General features: G+C 36.5%; 3 protein-coding genes across 3 annotated transcripts in view; 2 read left to right on the forward strand and 1 right to left on the reverse strand.

The window, feature by feature from the left end:
* LOC114361148 (gamma-aminobutyric acid receptor alpha-like) overlaps positions 1-2,852 on the forward strand; it is a 30,717-nt gene extending 27,865 nt beyond the window's left edge. The window contains exon 11 of the mRNA XM_028316106.1: positions 1,836-2,852. Within this exon, the coding sequence (XP_028171907.1) occupies positions 1,836-1,999 (164 nt within the window). The 3' untranslated portion in view covers positions 2,000-2,852. The remainder of the gene's footprint in view (positions 1-1,835) is intronic.
* On the reverse strand, positions 2,804-14,662 carry Ac13E (Adenylyl cyclase 13E). The gene is made up of 8 exons (XM_028316098.1): positions 14,404-14,662; positions 13,652-14,003; positions 12,563-13,569; positions 11,924-12,178; positions 11,476-11,838; positions 9,794-10,185; positions 8,641-8,844; positions 2,804-6,714 (listed from the first exon to the last, which is right to left on the reverse strand). The coding sequence occupies exons 2-8, from the start codon at positions 13,936-13,938 to the stop codon at positions 4,903-4,905; spliced, it is 4,320 nt and encodes a 1,439-aa protein (XP_028171899.1). The 5' UTR covers positions 13,939-14,003; positions 14,404-14,662; the 3' UTR covers positions 2,804-4,902.
* Positions 14,663-17,034: 2,372 nt separating this feature from the next.
* LOC114361165 (uncharacterized) lies at positions 17,035-18,117 on the forward strand. The gene has a single exon (XM_028316133.1). It carries the CDS (start codon positions 17,050-17,052, stop codon positions 17,857-17,859), a length of 810 nt encoding a protein of 269 aa, XP_028171934.1. The 5' UTR covers positions 17,035-17,049; the 3' UTR covers positions 17,860-18,117.
* Positions 18,118-21,805: the final 3,688 nt, after the last annotated feature.

The raw sequence follows: 21,805 nt of genomic DNA on the forward strand, positions 1-21,805 counted from the left end.
AAAGGCCTTTAGATGTAGGAAAATGTCTGCTATGGGGCCAGTTCTTATTATATTCACGTTTTGAAAGCAGTAATACCACTAAGTATTATCGATAGTGGAAATATCAATTACTGTAAGGGACAAAACACGACTTTTCAGGAGAGCCAAAAAACGATTTTTTTTTTCTTTATACCTCAATATCTTTTTATGTGATGTTACGATTTAAATAGTTTCTATGGCAAAGTTTCTTAGAATTTTCTGTTCTTTCATAATATAAACGCCAAATTTTCGAAAAATGGGTAGTTTAAAAGATAGCATGTCCCTTACATTAAAAAAAACGAGCTTGACTGTACCTTACAATGTTGAAATTTCACAGTATGGAATGTCGTGTATGTTGTAAGGTACATTTAAGAATAAACACGACAGTAATATTATTGTAACTTGACAATTTTAACATTGAAACCTGATGTAAGTAGAGGTTGCATTCGAGTATTCATTAATAAAACGAAGAGAAGAGATAGAAACAAGACAACTTGGTGTTCACAAATGCAGTTGGAGGCATCAAATACACATCACCAACAAAACATTTAGTCACTGATGATGCCTACGTCTGCATTTGTGAACAAGTTGTCTTGTTTCTATCTTTTTCTGTTCATTTTTACGCAGTTAGGTTTTTTTTTAGATCATCGTTCGTTCGTTTTAGCCGAATGACGTCCACTGCTGGACAAAGGTCTTCCCCCAAGGATTTCCACAACAACCGGTCCTGCGCCGCCCGCATCCAGGCACCTCCTACAACCTTCACCAGATCGTCGGTCGACCTAGTGGGGGTCTGCAGCACATTACGTCTTCCAGCTCGTGGTCGCCACTCAAGAATTTTTCTGCCCCAGCGGCCATCAGCTTTGCAAGCTACGAGCTCCACCCACTGCCACTTGATTTTAGCGATTCTGCGGACTATGTCAGTCACTTTGGTTCTCCTGCGGATCACGTCATTTCTGGTTCAATCACTACGAGCATAGCACCGAGACCCGCGTGCCGCGCTGGCGCCAGCTATTGTACTGCCTTGCTGGAGATGACCGCTACCGCCGCCAGAGGCAGCTGGAGGCGGGTCCGAACTCTTAACCAACCTCTAGACTAGCAAGATGGTGCGGCTCACTATGGAGCGCACCACGCAGGCCGAGACCCGCGTGCCGCGCTGGCGCCAGCTATTGTACTGCCTTGCTGGAGATGACCGCTACCGCTGCCAGAGGCAGCTGGAGGCGGGTACGGACTCTTAACCAACTTCTACACTATGTACTACGTCTAGCACAGAGTGCTACCATGGAGACAGGGGGGCATTGTGCCGAAGATCGTCTGACGCAAACTGAAAGTCGCCATAGATGCGCCATAGGTAGTCGCTCTACTACTAGAGGCAGCTGAAACGAATATGGGCCACTTTACCAACTTCTTCACGTACCAAGACCCCCCGGGGGGATCCCCCCCCCCCCCCCCCCGTCACAAGTCCTATGGCACCCCCTGGTATCTTTCGGTTACCAACCGANACCCACCAGGGTGACATGTTGGGGGGACCACGGGTAAACGCCGGAAATTTATATTGTACGAGAATCAAACGATTAGCTGACACTCAACAACCTCATAATCGCAGTTCGGATGAAGACTGAACGACTTTTTTACTACTGAAATACACTTGCAATAGGAGCTAGGGGACTAATAATATCACTATCAACCAATGGCATTACACGGCCATTGGCACGATCTCCCTAGTTTCATCCAACAACTTGACATCCTCGGTCCATCGAACATGGATCCATCCCTATCCTATCTCCGACCCTGCTAACTACGTATATTGTAATTTCCAGGCAGTCGTGGCCACATCAACAGCGTGTCGCACATCGACAGGGCTGCCCGAGTGCTGTTTCCTGCTTCGTTCGCGCTTCTCAACCTGTTCTACTGGATGATCTATGCGTTCTCCAGTGCCGACTTTGCTTGGAGCGACAACCCTATCAATACCCTTTCTCATTAATTGGGATTAGGAATGTTTTAATTGTCAATAAGGTTCAAAATAGTAGTAGTAAACTATATTCCGCATTTGCGACTTCCGTGAAAAATAAGGAAAATCACGTGAGAACTATTATGTAATTTAAATTAATGAAATTATTTACTAAAGAATAATAATAAAATAATAGTGACATACTTTATCTTGTTCTTATCTACCAGGTAATCTAGAGATAATTAAAATAAAACTCGACAATCGTGAATCTATTTTGTTTTTAATTACGGAAAAAGTGAAAAATGAAATAGAGACAGTCCATTGAGCAAGGTAATGCACGTTTAGAAAAAACTATATTAGCTTTTACCGAGGAACATTATTTAAAGAGTTGCTGAAGACTACTGTGCCTACTAAGTACACTACTAAAGTAGACTGAATGTGGAGAATTAGACCATTCGCGTAAGATTCTTTAGTCATTTGTTTTTAGGAATGCAACAAAACGGCATTCTCAATATTCAAAAGCTTTCACATAAAATATTTACAAGTACAAAAGGTTTTTGCGCAATATTGGTACGTGTATCAGTAAATAGGAATGGTAGGCTAAGTCTTGCATGGCACTGATTTCAAAAGGCCTCTAGCCTCAAACAGTAATCATTCAATTTTAAACTAATACATAGGTACAAATAGCAGTCACTTTCAAGCACACTACGATTTCAAAATACTATATAAATATTCGTACATTTAATTAATAGGTCTCTCAATATTTCGCTGAGAATAAATAATAAATATAATATTTCCCATTTTCGATTTATTACAATATCTTCGTTTTGATTTAAATTACGTACAACATAAATTAACATCAAAACCACGTACAACTATATACATTTCAATAAATAAAACTGTCCATAACTCGTACACACAAACAGAAAAAATAATAATAGGGGTTACAAAAGTAACATTATTAACATATCAGAAATTATAACAACTTGACTATAAAATAGACGCATGCTTAATTCATGATAAAATAAAATTCAAATAAATAAAGGTATACATTTTACATAACATAATTTGTTTCAAACAAGCTGGCTTAAAGGACTCAAAATTACATCAGTATAGTAACTTACAAATACGTTCGTATAATTCTTGTATTCCAAAAAACACTAATCACAATTGAAACCATTTTCTGTTCCCTGTTGTAAAAAGAGTAACTTTATGTTCACATTGCTACAACCAAGTTTGCCCAGCAAGTATCAACGTGAATATAGCCTAAATCAAACAACCATATATTAGCGAAACCTTATCATTTCTATCTTTTAAACGGCCCTTATAAATGTTTCCATTACACCAGGTCGATTGAAACAAATTATATTTACACATAGATATAATTAATATAAGTAGGATATCACAATTTATTCAAAAAGGGATAAAAATCGGAATACATAATTAACTATAAGAGAGCTTATAATATTACACCTGATTTGGTCCAATATTCTGTAAATAGTCCATTATCTATTATTTATGAAAATGCCAATTTAAAAATTTCATCTAGATTATAAAATAGACATTTTGAAGGCAATAGTTTAAATACAAGTGGAATGTATAAGGCTTTCGTCATAAGTTTGAAGATCACCGTTCATGTCAGAGAATAATGCATTCTAATTTACTTTAGGTACAAATCTTTTAGATTTAGTAACTTGGACAATCTAACTAATTGGTTATTTAGAATACACAATAGTAATTAAATGCGTAGCAAATTCTAACAATGTTTGCCTTGGCTGCAGCACTATTTAATCTATGCAATTAACACAATTACCTTGTCATAAAAACTAGATTTATATTATAAGAAGAATCTTTTAATGGAATAAGATATTATAAAAAGCATTGAGTCATGTTTAGTTAATGAGTTCCAACCAATGTTTACTGTTAATAACTTCATTTACAAATGCTGACTGGCTCTACTATGCTTTTTATAACAATATTCTATAGACATAAATCTAGCTAAAAGATCAATGGTCAAAAATACATAGATTACAATGAAATTGTGCTCTTTCAACAATATATTTTATGCAAGCAGTATATTTGTGCATGTATTTATTTTATTTTAAACTAAAATCGAAGGACGCGACAACACTAAGAAAAGTAACAAAATGGGTCAAAGAATAAAATATTACTCACACATCGACTACGAATAACTATTGGGTACAAATTTCAAACAACTATCAATACCTTACACATTATTACGTACAGTATGGTTGTTAGTCCAAATCTACCAACTACAAAATTTTAGTACCAATGTATTCGTTTATGCATATTCAATTGTATGTATAAATAAATATGTACTTATATCATAATTATGTACTTATAACCTGATATAATTTGCTATTCCCAAATGGGTCAATATTAATTTTTATATACAAAATATATCTTTTATGAATAACATTACAGAAAAGTGTATATTCGAATATATACAAATCACTGAGGTGGTCTAATCTTTGCACAATAATAATATAATATTTTTGTGAACACTGCCTTCTCATGACTTATAACATTTACCATTTTAGACATGGAAAGCTTCATTATATTCAAAATGTTAATTTACAGAAAAACTAGACCACCACGTCATAAATTTCAATTGAGACTAGAGCACTGGTCACAGGTTTAACGTTATCAAATAGGCAAGGAGATTTAGCACTTTCTTCTAATAATATTACTACAGAACTTTTCAATAATTACATGTATACTTTCTATTCTTACCTTGCTAGAATAAAAATAAATTAATAATATACATTATGAGCCTTACAACACAGAGTATTTCTTCAAGCTTTTACTTCTACAATAATGCACTGCACACAATAAATAGGGTTCTTTACATTTATCAATACAATATATAAAATATAAATCACAGATTCTATGTTTCATACGAGCGATTTTACTATCTATGTTTCCTTCTTTCCGACTACCAGGTAAACGTTCATGTTGTCTTTGCCTTTGACATAGACGCTGCCTCGTTGCTCGAATTCGTACCTATTGGACAAGACAGGGATACACGACTCGCCGACTTGGATGCGTTTCACCACGCCCGTAGAGTCCATCCTAGACGCTATGTTCACCGCGTCGCCCCAGATATCGTAGTACAACTTGGTAGTCCCTATCACACCCGCCGTCACGTCGCCATAATTAAAACCGATCCTGAGTATGAAATCGAATTCCAACAAATCTTGATTGAAATTATCAACCACCTTCTGCATTTCTAAAGCGAACTCCATCAACTGGTACAAATGATCGTGCTGGTCGTCCGAGACTTGCCTCAGATCGGGGTTGAGCCCGCTAGCTGCCATAAACGTGCTGCCTATAGTTTTAATTTTCTCTACATGTTGAAACTCCGGCCTTTCTAACAACTCGTCGAAGTCCGCTATCAGTTCGTTGAGTACTCTCAAGTACTCCTTACCCTTCAAATAAGACTCATCGTACATTTCATTAAAATTCACTATACTGGCAAATATTATACCGGCGTCCTTATGATTCTCGGAATATTTAGCAGTGTTTTTGAGTTGATCTGCCACATGTCGCGGTATAATGTTGTGCAGCAACCAATCCGCCTGATTCCTCATGTTTTGCACTCTCTGTTTGTCACGATTCGCGACGACATTACTGTAAAAGCTTAAACGATAACTAATTTCAAATTCCCTGTTCAAGAACCAGACCAGCATTAACAACAAAGCTACATCTAAATAAAGTTCCGTTAAATGCAATTCATGCTGTCCGTAACTCACGCGATCCACGCTGCTATTACCTTGAAACCAATCTTCGGAGGAATCATTCGTTATATTATTTACAAAAGAAGAGAAATTCGCGAACTTTGGATTTATAATATCACCTATAATTTGAGTATTAGAGTCGGGACAGCCGAGCACGGCGAGGAATAGAAATAAACCAGCATAAATCGTAACTAGAGTATTTTTCACAAGCCAACACATCTGGGTGAAGTTGCAGAAGTGCACTATGCTCAGGCACAGCAGATAAACGTAGAACGACTGCTCTCCTTTCAAAATTACTAACGTCGTATGATTACATGAGAAGTTTATAAGGACGGCTAAAATAGGTAAACTTATCAATAGACTGCCAGATAGATGCCACGGATACCAATTGGACAGCTGCCTAAATATTTTAACAGACTTCCTGATCGTGTCTGTAATGTGAGGTTCGTTTTTCGTCTTCCACTTTAGGTAATGTCTGTAGATACAGAGGGAGATAGCTGTGATTTCAATTAAAGCTAACAGGGCGAACCACCCCGCGGAGAATCGCCACTCCCCGTACAATACGAATACTGAAATGGTCACAGCTAAGAATATGATCATGGATACAAGTATATCTAGAGCGGTGTTGAAGCGAGACGTGGTGAGTGTGGGGGGGAAGTCCTCGGTGTCATCGCTCCTGTGGGCTCTGTCCCTGTAGTGTTTTTCCATTTCGTCGGATTTGAAGGAGAGGGTGAATCTGTTGAGGGGCCTTTGGACAAAATAGTTGACTCCTGACCTGGCGTTGTCCTGGACGCAGCGGATGAGTTGGAGGTCTGATTGCTTGCGTAGTTTCTGGAGGGACTGCACTTGCTGGTCGTTGAGGGGGGCGGGCAGGCGGGCGCGGGAGGGCTCGTTCAGCGACGACTGGCTGGAGGTGTAGTAGCCCGACACGCGGTGCTGCATCATGTCCGCCTGGGACGTGGCAAGCGCTGCGTGGTTCAACGCGAATATCTAGGGAACCACAATAATTATATTTAATATCCTATTTATTAGCACGTTAACATTAGGCGGTTATCACACTGCGCCGCGCTCCGGGGCGACAGATTTAATCATTGTATGCAAGTACCTCAGTTTGTATAGAAAACACGCGCGGCACAACACACTGACAACGCGTCTGCGCGCGAGTTTTTTTATATGAAATCACGCGCGGCGCAGTGTGATAACCACCTTACTCATTATTTAACGTAAATATAGTTTTTCAAAATATCTTTGGTTCGGTAATGTTGATGTTTGTTTATATCAGCGTTAACTTAACGTTAAGAACAACGCGTCAAACTGTGACTACTGTAGAACGTCCCGATCAAAAACGCCAGAAAGTCACAAATTGAAATACCACTTGTAAATATTTACAAGTTCTCAATATGTTTGAGGAATACCAAACAACTATTAACTATTCCAGTGATAATCACAAAACGCGCGGAAACAAAACATAGTTACAATACCAGAAACGGTCCATGCTTATAAACTATATGCAATGAAAGAACCATTAACTGTTGCATTCTGTATTGTTTACTACAAACTTTGACCTTTTTATGCTCAATTGACTTCATATAAATTATACTGTAGATTATGTCACTACATATTCACATGCCTTCGAAACTATTACATCGGCCTTGAAGATTTTATTGTTTGTTTACATTGAATCTGTTGGCAAGTTCTTTATAAATAAATTACGTGTAAAAAGTTTATGCAGTTTTTATTACTGTTATGCTGCCTCACGTTTGAAATGAATGGACTTACTTGTATAGTTGTATATAATATACATGTAGGATATGTATAAGAACTCGAAACTCGAGTCGCTTTTAAATAGTCATGCATAAAGATAAAATCTGTCTGGGCTGTTGTTTGTATTATGTACACATCAGCGAATCAAACGTAAAATGTTGACCTTGAAATAGCCCTTATTTCCCACGAAATAAAAGCTGCAATTCAATGTTGCGCTCGATTGACTGAGTAGCACGTGCAGACGCATTGAACACAGTAGGACTATTTTCAATGCGCTATTTTGTAGTAATCCAAATGTGATTACATTAGCCTATATTTTTAACATCCGCCTAAACAATCTATACTCCTGACGACTTCGACCACTCTGTTATGATGAGTATAACGATTAAAAAGAAGATATTTCTCTACCATAAAATAATTCGATCGATACAGTCACAGAAAGCAAAAATTTTATGGTTCTAACTTAATAAACAGTGAATAGAATATGAGTTCAAGTAAACACTCTTATTATTTTATTTTATTTTATTTTATTTTATTTTATTCAGAAAACAAACAGCTTACAAATATATAAATTGCATAGATACAGTGTAGTTGGTCAAAGCCTATAGTTTTCACCTCTATATAACCTCTATATATATTATATTCTATAGAACCATAATATTACTCACAGAATGAAATAGAAATGGTGAGTTCATTCTCAAAACACGTTTCGGGAGCTACAGCTCTTGCGCATAAAACTGAACTCCACAAGATGATGTAAACATCGATCTGTATACTTGAGACATCACTGGCAAGAGCAAAAGAGACGCTTGGGTATCCCAGTGCTCAGTTACTGAGGCACTAAGAAGAAGAACGCCTTTTTGTCATTCGAGCCACGATTTGTATTAAAATCGTGGCTCGAATCACAAAAAGGCGTAACTGATTTTTATCAATTTTATAGTGAGCTTTAAAGAAATTTTTGAAGTATGGAAAAATGCATTTCGGGTCCTTTTTACCTGTCAATACTGGCTTCCTAATAAGAATTTAGGTACGGTCTTTTTTGAGGTTATAAATTGCATGTATTTTAACAACATGGTGTGTTTAACTCAATATCGCCATTTTGTTAGATACGCCTTTTCGTGATTCGACTCACGAAATGGATCGTCTAATTACCTGCTGCTGTATGCTAGACCTTCGGCTGGTGCTTCTGATGCCGGAGTCTTTGCGGCTGTTGACTGAAGGGCAGAGGCTCACGGCATCGTCCTGCGGCCTGACAGGCAGAGGCGCCGGTAAGGGAAGGTTGAGCTTCCGATCTTTGGGCCGCGTGAGCTCCCCTTGCGTTGTTATTGTCGAACTTCGAGCGCGGCACACGGGCACCTACAGATTTATTTATTTTTTTAAATAAGCCCCAAATACAAAGTGAAGTCTATAAACTCGTGAACCTTGGGGTATTGTGAATTATTGACAAGGGGGAAATAGAAGTTTTGCTGATGACTAGTATTTTTCATTGTTAAAAGATTTAATAATATTATGGTTAATTATCACCGCTAGCTATTTTAATTTAATCGATACAACATTAAGAAATATATGAGGCAGACTGCGAGCTATAAATATACGCGTTAGAACCTCAATGTAGATTTATGTAAGCATATATGCACGTACGAATACGTGCATATATGCTTACATAAATCTACATATATATACATTCTTACAATAAACGAGTACTTATGCTGTATTTTTATGAATGCTATCCAATAATACTGTAACGTGCCATATACAGGTTAAGTCATGAATGATCTTTGTATTTAAATCGTGTGAAAAGCAGTCATAGAGCAGTAATAAACAACACGTTTTTTAACGTTATAAAATGAAAACAGCACGTCTACAGATATAGACGGCGCCGGCTAGTCGCTGAATATTTATCGAGATAATTTTATGATCTCGGCAACATTGATGAACGCCTGATTACTTTCATTACATGCAACCAAAGAATCGAAACTCAAGCAAACTACTGGCTGATGAAATGTTATGAAATCTGCTCTTACATGATATCACTCAATTTGCCAGAAAACCAAATATTTATGACAAAATTTAACGGCTTCAGCCCGTCATGATAATCAATAAATAATGACTGTTAATTCAAGGTTCGCCACAAATTCTCTCGTATCTTTACTTCATCTTTTGGCTTAAGTAAATATGTCATTGTGTTTACACGATCCAAGAGGCGATAAACACGAGTGCCTATCTTCCGTCCGCATCTGTATATTATTATTGTTACTAACTGAAGTAAAACAGCTAAAAAACTTAATTAACTACTGATATTCACCTCAATATGGTTGTGTGGTCTCCCGTACTGGGATCTGTAGCTGCTACTCCTGGCAAACGGCGACATATTACTCCTGGACTGACTCAGATACGACCGAATGTCTATGACCTCCCTCTCGAAAGATCCCATGTCATGGATCTGCGGTATATGCAGCTTACTATGACTCTGTATAGGCCTAGCATTTTTATTGTCTTGAGATTCTATTACTATAGGCACTTGTTGATACCCGTTGCTAGACTGAACGCCGGTCCCGTCGCCCTGCTCCAAAAAGTGTATTGTCTTATCGCTATACTCCTGTTTTTTCATCTCGTGTAAAGGAGTGTCGGAATGTTTTCTCAAAAATCTGGGCACTTTCCAATTTTTTAACTTATTAGTATACTTCCCGTAGCTCCCTGAAAAATGTTTAGAAGATTATTGTTAGCGAGAATAGCGAGCGTGCTAAGATCATATAGACATTGTAAACTGCAAGGAACCACATCCTATACAGGCGTATTAATAGTTTCATGATGACGAGAAAAGCGTGTTTATTTTGTAAACTACACCACACGTTTGGGATGTTTTACATACTATTTAGCAAATTATCACTTGATGTGGGATTATTGTAATAATAAGTTGTTAAAGTTAACGTGAGTGTATGATTATGTACACAGTTGATTTTTATTTAAACATCTACGCGACGTAATGGTATGATGCTAATATGTAGGTATTGGAAAAGATTACAATAATACAAAATATACGTAGGTTCTTACAAAACATTAAATTATCGGTACGTAAGTATCTAGTTTCGACAACTAATCGAAATCCTACATATCTGAATTGCTGATCGATGAAATTTGATCAAGTCGTGTGTAATCAGTATGTAGTTTGAATAAGAAAGAGAGTTGCGCATTCACATATTTAAATCTTCAACAAATAATAATGTTTTAGGTAGCCCGAATATAGAAAATTATTTACGAAACTGATAAACTGCGCGTAACTAAAGTATCATTATCAATTTAAGTATACTCGTATCTGTCATAGTTTAGAACTTGTGTTAAGCTCCGTGACAGACGACATCACCTTCAAGCAATGAGAGTCATATTATAATCTTATCTTACTTGTGCCATGTACCGCACTGATAATATGACTTTTCCACAGTTCAATTCGTTATTATATCAGCATGGTTAAGTAAACAAACGAAACAGATACAGAGTTTACATCAACACACAAATCTTCTAACACATGAGCAAGATGAGTTATTGCAGTCCGCAGATAATCTCGTCTGTGTTGCAGTGAATCATTCTATCAATCTTTCTCTATTTTCTGTTTCGTGTCAAGGTATATCAAGAGCAGCTTTACCTCGAAAATCACTTTACATTCTACGACGTATCATACTCTACATTCGTGCAATAAAAAATTTGAATTTGAATTTGTTAGCCTAGGCGCAGACCACCGACTTTTAGTTGGCCGATAGTTGGGCCCGATTTTAATTTGTATGAAGAATCGGCCGATAGCAAATCGGTGTAATGTGCGCACTTTCATACATCTCCATACTGATTAACAGCCCGACCCAACTATCGGCCAACTAAAAATCGGTGATCTGCGCCTAGGCTTATAATACCACCCCTATTTTAACTACGTAATGATGATACCACAGTGTAATAGCTTGATGCGCGGTTGATGTACATAACAAATACACTTACCTACAGATGTTGGACTTTTTGATGAATTCTCATTTCTTTCTGGGAAACCCTTATCCCTTTTCTCGTCTAACTCGACATCTGAATCTAATATACTTGGCAGTGAACTAGCTTTAGTACGAAAATTGAATGGGTTCGGTGATAAGAAGTTGTTGACATCATGTACCCCTGGACTGTGCTTGTCATTCGTGTCATTGTCTCTCGAAGAGACGGGAGGCGGGGAGTGGGTAAATGAGAGAGCGGATTGAGGGGACACAGCAGGAGATATGATAAGGCGTAAATTCACAGGATTTGCGGGAGTATGACACTGATCGTTGTCGTACGGGGAATACAGCTGACGGCCTTCAATGAAGTAGGTTTTGTGACCTAAACATACAAGAGTTTATTGAGCTACAAACACAACAGATTGAGAAACAAATTACAGGCAAATCGAATATTATAAATAACTTACCAAACACTTCCTCTCCTTCTTCTAAAACGTAGGAGCCCCCGAGAAACTTGCTGGTCTCTTCGGAGATATGGACGCGGCCTGGCTTTCCAGTGGATTCCATCTTATTGGCGAATGTAACATCGTTGCTCCATACATCGAACTTGAACCTTCGTGTTCCCACGATTCCGCACAGGACAGTCCCAGTATGCACACCCACCCTCATGTTGATGCCCTCACCTCTTTCTCTATCAAATTCTTGAATTGCATCTATCATACCTTAAATATAAAATAAAATAGTTACTTTTATTCTTTATACGTCATTTTACATTCTTATAGCGCAAGAAATACCCTTTTTTAAAATGTAGGTAAAACTTATTCATTATTGATTTGTTACAAGCTCTATAATTAAAGGATTGCTAAAGAAAAGGGCGATATTTTCCGTTCTCTACCACCTGTTTGTCTCCCACAGGGATTAATTATTAAAATAATTACAGAGGTTGTGCTTCTATCCGCCATTTAAATGGACTCTAAGTTTAGATGTGATAATATCAATTGCTCTCATTTGTTTAATTCATATTCATTACTCATAGACCAGTGTGTAATGAATCATTGGCTTTGCTATGACAGTTTAGTACCAGATATAAAAATGATTGAACTTACCTAATCCCATTTCTACACAGCATGTTGCATGGTCTGGTCTTGGTTCTGGGCAACCAGACACACAGTAATAACAGTCTCCTAATGTAGATATCTTTTCACATCCATGAATTTGGCATAATTCATCAAATTTTTCAAACAAATCATTTAATATATTAACTAACTCATCAGCACCTTTATTACTGGACATCCTAGTGAATCCAACAATATCAGCAAATAGAATACTAACATTGTCCATACAGCTCATATTAAATGGTCTGAATAGTGATTTTATGTCTGAAGCCCCTGGATTTGAGACTCTTGGGTTAAGTGGATCATGAGGTTTGAGATTTGGTTCAGATTCTAACACTTGCTCTTCCATTAACCAGCTGGCCAGTTTAGGAGGCATCACAGAGTGAATCATTTTCTCTTTTAACTGTTTTTCCATTTCAAGTTGTCTCCTCACAAGCAAGCTTTGGCCAACTTTCATAAATGTTCCACGCATTCTTACAAACGTCATTAAGTAAATATGTACACCTATTATGTGGGCACAAAATTGAAGTAGGACCCTCACAAACATTCCAGGACCTAGCCATTGCTGTTCTGTTAAGTGCAATACAATGTTCAAAATTTCAAATACAATGGAATATACAAGTCCAATGATAACACAAGCATACAATGGTAGTGGAGTTAAAGTGTATATAATCAATAAGATCTCGATACACATGGTAAAGTGACCTGACTGGCTTATGTCTGCAGCATGGGACGATGCTGATTCTACCTGGGTGGTCAGTGTCACAAGGGAGAGACTCAGCGAACACAGAGCAAGTGCCATGACTAGGGACAGCTTAAATGTGTAAATCTTATAAATATTTGTAAATGTGACAAACAGCATAACAGACGTAATTAAGAGTACCCCACCAAACATAGAACAAAGGAATGGCCATTTAACTGTCACACCATTCAAGCCAAGGCCCACAAAGTAGACAAACCAGGATATAGAAAATATCAAAATGTATAAAAGTGCAAATCTGAAAAGAAAAAATAAAAACATCAAATATACTCAAAGGAAAATTTAACATGCAGGAAATGCATCTCATTTATAAGTTTTACCTGAATCTTAACCGTATCTGCTTAAAGGAACTGCTTCGGTATTGGCCTTCAAGTATTTCGGAATCAAATCTGGGGTTCCACCAAGTACCAGCTGCAGCTCTTTCAAAAGCAATGGGGATGGCCAGTCCGCAACAATTTGTGGTGGGATTGTTGTGGGCCAAATATGCCTGCACATGGGGCGCCAGTCGGATTTGGGCATCCTCCCCTTCAGAGCAGTCAGCGTCATGTTTAATGTCGAACTGTTGAGAGCCATCATTGCAGCTAACACACCCACTTGGAGCACTCATTGTTAGCTCATGTGCTTTATTTTACAAGCCATTTTTAAGAGAATATGTTGCTGACCATATTAAGTCTGTTGATAAGACAGAACATAAATTTATCAACATTTTACGTGTTATTTATGCAATCAAATCATGATAAATGAGTAAAACCCAATCTATGAACCCAATCTGAACTGTGTGACCAAGGTATAAGTCTAAAAGAAGGAATTCGATTGCTGAAATTCACAAAAGTGAATAACTAACCATGTAAGTGAAAACAAGAGGGATAAGATTTAATGAAAATTTCAAATCAGCTATTAACCAAAATGCAGACTTTAAAAGCAAAATAAATTATGTATTGTCTAATTCATAATCAAAATAACACATAAATAACATCGCAATAGTTAATGAAAACTAACAATAAATACCTTATCTAAAATGGTAAATAGTTGAAAAGATTTAAATCTATTTGATAGTAAATTAAGTACTCACCAGCAATAATATTTTCACACTAAAAATTTCTGGGCTTCAAAGATAACATTGATCACACACTAGATACACATTGTACACTATATTTTATTCGTTCATTTCGTTAATTTTTCGCTTCCAGAATACAGTTTTAAACTACATTTCTTGATAGAAATAAAATTAGATTGATTACTTCAACCATACTGCTGTGGACTACGATTTTTTATACATTTTTTTTTATCTTCTTGATGGAAATGACTGACTGACAGACGACGTCAGACAGACGTCTGTCAAACAAGGGAGTGAGTGAGTGAGTGAGTCACGAGCGAATGAAATTACGAGAATGAGTGAGTTGTTACCACTTTGGGTCTAGAGAAGTGGCACCAATCGGAAATCGAATCCGTTGCTCAGCATATAGTTCCAAAATACTGGACTGTCCTGTCGATGACATTGACAGTGGGGCGCCACCGTCAATACCGGATCGCTGGTTCAGATTTTTGCCATGTTGGAAACCATATAGTTGAACGATGGTAGCGCCCCCCTGTCATTGAGTTTGGCGGGACAGTTCAGCGTGGGTCATCTATACCAAGGATAACCGTTGTATAGCCTGACCAGGAACATAAAAACCCTCGCCATGTTGCGGAAAACTAATGGTACTAATTTCTTTTAATGGGAACAGTAACTGAAAACTTCATTGACATGTCACCATGCATGTCAGTCTATTGTTGTCAAAGTGTAAACAAACTTTTTTTTAAATGTGTGCAATTGATTTCGTGAATTAAATTGCTAAAATATTTTTATAGTCGTGAAAGAAAAGTGGTTCACGATGTGTTAATGTATTTGTCGAAGAGAAATACTAAGGGTTCGGACAATATTTTCATTGAATAATGTTTCCGACAAAGGTTGTCAAATTGACTGACATGTTTATCGTATAGTACAGTCCACTATGAAAATTAGCTGTAGTCTGTTTCAACTACCTATTTTAAAGTTTTTTGTCACTTTCTAAGTTTTGAATTTTATGGAATTGGGAAAGAAGTACCGAGTTTGAAGCGTTCATGAGCAGACATTGCAGTTGAATATTCAAGTTCTGAATTTGATTATTGATGAATAATAAAATAAATGCTACTAGCTCGATTGATGATTCATTTAATTTATTTAAACCAGGTTATCTTTAATAATATTTTTCGTTAATTTATGAAAATATCAAATTAGCCCGTAATCCTGAATCCTGATACATAAATTTAGCCTATTAATTTAACACATGTACGACTGTACTCAGTGTTGCACTATCAAATGCAATTGAAGCGCCTCTGTGCCAGGGTTTTTATGTTCCTGGTCAGGCTATAACTCCATACCACAGTGGGTCTAGACAAAGTGCAAATTATAATCGCAAACCAGTCGAAAAGTGGTCGAAAAGCCCCTTTTTTGTATGGAGTTTTGACGGATTCGATTTTCGATTCGATCAAAAAGTTTGTCTAGGGGGGCAGAGCACGTAATAGTATATAGATGACCCACGCTGAACTGTCCCGCCAAACTCAATGACAGGGGGGCGCTACCATCGTTCAAATTTATGGTTTCCAACATGGCAAAAATCGGAACCAGCGATTCGGTATTGACGGTGGCGCCCCGCTGTCAATGTCATCGATAGGACAGTTCAGTATTTTGGAACTATACAAAAAAAAGGCTTTTCGACCACCCTTTGACATAAAAACTGTCACATTTTGCAACTTGTGGTTGTGAAGCATAAACTTTGGTTTGGATATAGGTGCAACTTGCCTAGGGGGACTGTGCCCCGATTGCGCTAATTTTAAACGTCTCCAATACATTGGCGCTTCTTCCTTCACCAGTTGCGCTCCGTTTTTCATTCCAGAGCCCCGATTACGGTAATTTTTAACGTCTCCAATACAGACGCGCTTCTTCGATTCTGCGATACGAGCGTAATCGGGCGGGGCACAGTTGAGGGGCAAATTCGGTATTGCGATAAAGTTCACGCGCAAACAAAGACGAAACAACGGATTAAATCACTTTCCAATAAAAATCCGAACACCTTATTTTTTCACTAAAAACAGCAAGGAAGGTCCGTGCGTGAAGGCATTTGACTTGAGTTTGAGAAAAAGTAGCTTTCTTTCAGCTTTTACACAAAGAAGCAGTTGCGTTTCGTTATCGTTTGAACTAGCTGTCAAAGCGACACCCCGATACGAATTTGTGATTTTCGTTCGTCGTCTAGTCGCATTGTAGTGGAAAATATTTAGCGCAATCGGGTTCGGGGCCCGGCCGGGTTACTTTGGGGGTGTTCAACTGTTTATGGCGCACGCATAGAAATAGTTTTGAGTCTCGGGAAAGAACGGGAAAGATTTTATCCCGGTTTTTGAAACAGAAAATTTCACGAGGGCGAAGCCACGGGCGGATCAAGCTAGTAGTTTATAGATTCAAAGCAATTCAAAGTCTTTGCTCGTTTGAAATATGACAATTGAAAAAAAAAAGTCTGCTGACATGTCAGTCATGTCACTGTCAAAACTGTCAATATCAAAAAATAGGAAACATTAGGAAATTTGCTCTCGTTTCGCGTTTCGAATCGATAGTTCATTTCTTTCTTTCTTTTAAGTTTGTTATTGTTATTTGAACAATTTTTGATAAATATTATTAATCTAGCTTTTGTTATATGTTAAAATGTATTTGCTATTATATTTTTGTATAATATTATTTGTTCCACATTTAAGTGGAAAAAATGTTTTGACATCTTTGGAGACGAATAATAATATTAGCAACAGTAAAAATTCTACTGAATCAATATTAATCGATTTCAATAATTCAAACGTTACTCTCAACACCGAGGGTGGCTCAATTAAACCAGAATTGCCTTTAATTTCTCTGCCGAAGGAAGTTCATTCTGACCTCTCTAATTTGGACAAGGAAATTGTTAATTCGAAAGGGAAATCTATTGTTCCTCGAAAAGGGGTTCAATATGAATCAGCGGAAGATACTTTATTCAAGCTAAATCATTCAGAGAGAATTGATAGCACCGTAAGTGACCCAAAATTTTCGAATAATACAGTAATTGCAGCATCACTTCAACCTCCATCTTCTAAGCCGTCCACTCTTCTCTCGTCGAGTAGTGTTGGGAGCGCTAAAGATAGCACATTGAACAAAACGCAAAGTACAGTAAGCCCTAAGAAACCTGCAGTGTTGTCAGCTGAAGCATTGAGTGAAACAGATCGAAGAGTACAGATAGAAAAAGCTAAGACAGAGAGTTCATCAAAGTCAATTGTTTCTGATCAACTACCTTCACCTAGTGTGAAGCATGAACCAGCAACCCACAGTCGCCATCCTGATTTGGTCATGCCCATTGTTATAACAATGCTGGTGGTACCTATGTTTGCTGTTCTTGGCTACATGGCACTTCGCCGAGGACAAGAGGCTTGGAAGAATAGACATTACAAAAGAATGGATTTCTTGTTAGATGGTATGTACAATGATTGATGAGCTCTAAGGATTCCTAACAAAGCTCATTGCCAATCTTGGTTGTTGTGATAAAAATAACTCTTTTTTTATATCTTGTAATATGTAGCTTTGTTTTATTATACCTATGCTTAGCCTAGTAAAGGCCAAGGTTGTTTCTTAGTGCATAATCAAAAAATGCAATAACTGTTGATAACATAAAATATTTATTTTTCTAAATTAGAATTTAAGATAGGTACAATTGTAATTTTAAAAATAATTTGACTGAGAAAAATCAAAATATTAATAACTACCCTTAAACTTTTGAAATGGTAAATTATATTGATTACAGGCATCTTCTAACAATCCAAAAAATATTTTACTCTCCACTATTTTACCTTTTAGCTCGAGGAAACCTAATTATCTAATTTTTTAAACTTGAGCCATTATACCAAAATAAATGGCATAACAAAATAATTTTTATTATTAAAATTCTCAGTCAGATTATTCAACTTTAACCAGTTACTAGAATAATAAAGCAATAATTGGTGCTGCTCAATTGTGCCTTAAAATTATGTATTAGTGTAAATACCTATGTGAGCAAAATATTTTTTAAACTTTAAAATTGTTAAGTACCTATTATGGTATGAATTCAAAACAGTAAGTCTTCCTTTATTAATATAATTTATTTACAAAATGTGTTACATTGATCAGTTAACATGATACTACTGTTGTGATATTTTATGATATTTGGATGCAAATCTGTGCAAAACATAGTATGTTATTTTAGTGGTTATTGTAGTTATAATAACTATAGTTACTATTCTTAGGGCTGATTTTTCAATCGTTGGATAACTTTTAACTGAGGAATAAGTTTGGCACATTGACAGTTTTAGTATGAGAAATATGTCAAAATGACAAGTTTATTCTTCAGATAAAAGTTAACTGACGATTGAAAAATCGGCCCTTATATGAATTAATTGTTAATGCTATATTTTAATAACATAGTTTTTTATTTTGTTTTCCAGAAAATCTAAGCTACTTATGAATTTTATATTATACATGTACACTATTTACATTATTTTACATTTACTTACCTACTTATCTTACGCCCACGTGGTCCCACTCGTGTGGTTTTCTTTTTGTTAAACCTTAAAGTTTCTTTACATACTAGATAGAGACTTAATTACTCTTTGAAGCTTTTATAACTGCAATAAATTAGTAACTACCAAAGGAAGAAAATAAATATTGTTCCATGAATTTGTGTTTTTATTACATAATGCATATTTACTTCTTTTTCCTTCTTTCCATGGTATTTTATAGTCACCCCAGTTGCCCCCACTATGATGGTGGTGCACCTAGCAATTTATACCAACTAAAATGCCCCAGTCTTCCTACTAAATGGTGCCCACTTTCATCAAATAGATTAGTGGAAATGTGTTATCGTATTCAAATAGATAATGCTACTTTGTTTATTAGTTTGTAATAATTTTAAGTGTTGTTATGTTGTAGGGATAATTTTGTAAATTAATTCACAGTTGCCCCCTGTGAGTGTGCGACATAAGCGGGGGCAACTGGGAATCGAGTTTGAATAATCCCGCTTGTCGCACAACGACAACGACGCATGCATGCGCATCAGCGCGTGATAGCGCAAATCTTCAGGTTATCGCGATGTTTTTTTTTTTTTAATATAGTTTTTCACGGCTCTGGGAGCAAGCCCTTTTAAGCCAGTCTTTGAAGTCCGTTGAACTTTTGTTTGAATTTGAGACATCACATCTGTGTTTGACACTTCACTTCACTGAGTTCACTGCACTGATGATTCCAACTGATTCACTGATTTTCTCTTCTCAAATAGTTCCCAGAGTTGAAACCACGAAAGTATATAAGGGTTTGAAAAGTTTCGGATCCTTCAGGAGCTCGTCCAACGACTCTGGTACACGTTCACAAATAGATTGAAGGTCATCGATCATGACCAGTCTCTGAACTNAAACACGTTTACAATACTTTTCCAGAATATGCAAAGTTTATCTAATAAGACCACTCTTTTGGAAACACTCATAGAAGAAAGTCCAAATAGATTTCAATCAATCTGCGTGTCTGAAACCTGGCTGTCTAAGGAAAAAATTGATCTATTGAACGTTAGTGGATACAACCTAGCCGCCTCATACTGCCGCGTCAACTACGAGGGCGGCGGCGTGTGCATCCTACTGCGCGACGACTTGGAATACACGGAGCGACGCGATTTAATGGACATGTCAATTGAATACGTGATAGAAGTTTGTGCCGTAGCAATTATTAATTTGAATATATTATTAGTAGTCGTGTATTGGAATAGTAGGGAGACCGAAGTTTTCTATACGCAAATGAATTTAATCTTAGAATTACTTAACAATAAATACAACAAACGTAAAATTATCTTAGGAGGGGACTTTAACGTTAATACTTTGATAGACAATAGACAATCTAGGTCATTAATCGATTTATTTTTACTATATAATTTTAGACAACAAATAAAAGAACCGACACGGGTAACACACTCTTCTTCGACATGTTTAGATTGAATTTTTACGAATTTTAGTGACATTAGTGATTGTTATGTAAATGGCTTAGGTTTTTCCGACCATAAGGGAACCATAATAAAGCTTAGTGAATTAATAAAAAATCAAGGAATAAATTGGAAAATGGAAAAAAGATTTTTTAATATTAGAAACATGGACAATTTTAAAAATGAACTTCAAAATATAGATTGGAATGAAATAATAAACCCTCAAAAAAACATCGATGAAAATTATGAATCATTTAATAGTGTATTACAAAAACTTCTTGATAAATGTATTCCCAAAAAACAAGTGACCCTAAAAACTAATAAAAAAAAGGATGGTTAACAAAAGGTATAAAAATATCATGTAATAATAAGAGACTATTAAGAAGTTTAAAAACACAAACAAAAAATCAAATCATTATTAATTATTATAACAAGTATCAAAAGGTTCTAAAAAAAACAGTAATTGCATCAAAAAAGCTTCACTACATCAAAGAAANCCATGATTGGCGCCATTTGGCGCTTCTTCCTTCACCAGTTGCGCTCCGTTTTTCATTCCACGATTGGTCGTTCAACAGCGTACGTCAGCTGTTTTGACCAATCGTATCGCAGAATCGATGAAGCGCATCTGGATTGGAAACGTTAAAAGTTACCGTAATCGGGGCTCTGAACCCCGATTACGGGAATTTTTAACAGTTGACGTCAGCTATTTTGACCAATCGTATCGCAGAATCGAAAAAGCGCGTCTGTGTTGAGGGGCAAATTCGGTATCGGGTATTTCGCCGAAACAGTCAATTTTCTGTGTCCAGGCAGGCGAACACATGTTTTTTTATATCTATCTGTATAAAACTATTTTTATGGGAAAGTTCATAAAAGTTTTATTTGTTTTTGCTATTACAATAGTAGAAACTACAAATAATACCGTAGAAAAACTTAATCAAAAGTCGTTTTTCTAATTTCCTTGTTATGTCCATTACTGTTGTTTGCCAAAATGAAGGCACATTATAAAAAATTGAAGCGTAATTTAATTCTAATAGCACTCTCTTTACATTTGAGAAACGTTTGGCTATCGGAAAATAAAAACTTTCAATGTCAAATACTTATAGGAAGAAAATAAAGTGAAGTTAAGTTCTTGTCCAGGTCAAAAGTATAATTTCCCTGGGTCTTCTTTTCGACCATTGTAGTAACNTAAAAAAAACTAAACTCATGCAATTTAGACCTTATCAAAAAAAGGAATTGCCAATTAACTTTATTTATAAAGATTTGAAAATTGAAATGGTAAGCACTTTCAACTTTTTAGGTTTGAATATTGACTCGCACTTAAATTGGAAAGAACATGTAAAAAAACTGCATTCAAAATTATCATCTTTTATCTACGGACTAAAAGAGCTAAAAAAAACAACTGATATAAAGACGGCCTTAACAGCCTACTACGCCTACGCATAC

Source organism: Ostrinia furnacalis, unplaced genomic scaffold (assembly GCF_004193835.3).
Source record: "Ostrinia furnacalis isolate ACB-3 unplaced genomic scaffold, ASM419383v2 OfSCF5438, whole genome shotgun sequence".
NCBI classification, from domain to species: domain Eukaryota; kingdom Metazoa; phylum Arthropoda; class Insecta; order Lepidoptera; family Crambidae; genus Ostrinia; species Ostrinia furnacalis.

Excerpts from the sequence above, each read along its gene's own strand:
- LOC114361165 (XM_028316133.1), top strand. The coding sequence starts at position 17,050 with ATGTATTTGCTATTATATTTTTGTATAATATTATTTGTTCCACATTTA.
- Ac13E (XM_028316098.1), bottom strand. The coding sequence starts at position 13,938 with ATGAGTGCTCCAAGTGGGTGTGTTAGCTGCAATGATGGCTCTCAACAG. Across the intron at positions 13,570-13,651 it reads CAGATACGGTTAAGATTCAG|ATTTGCACTTTTATACATTT; the intron begins GTAAAACTTATA and ends TTTTCTTTTCAG. Across the intron at positions 11,839-11,923 it reads AGAAGGAGAGGAAGTGTTTG|GTCACAAAACCTACTTCATT; the intron begins GTAAGTTATTTA and ends TTGTATGTTTAG.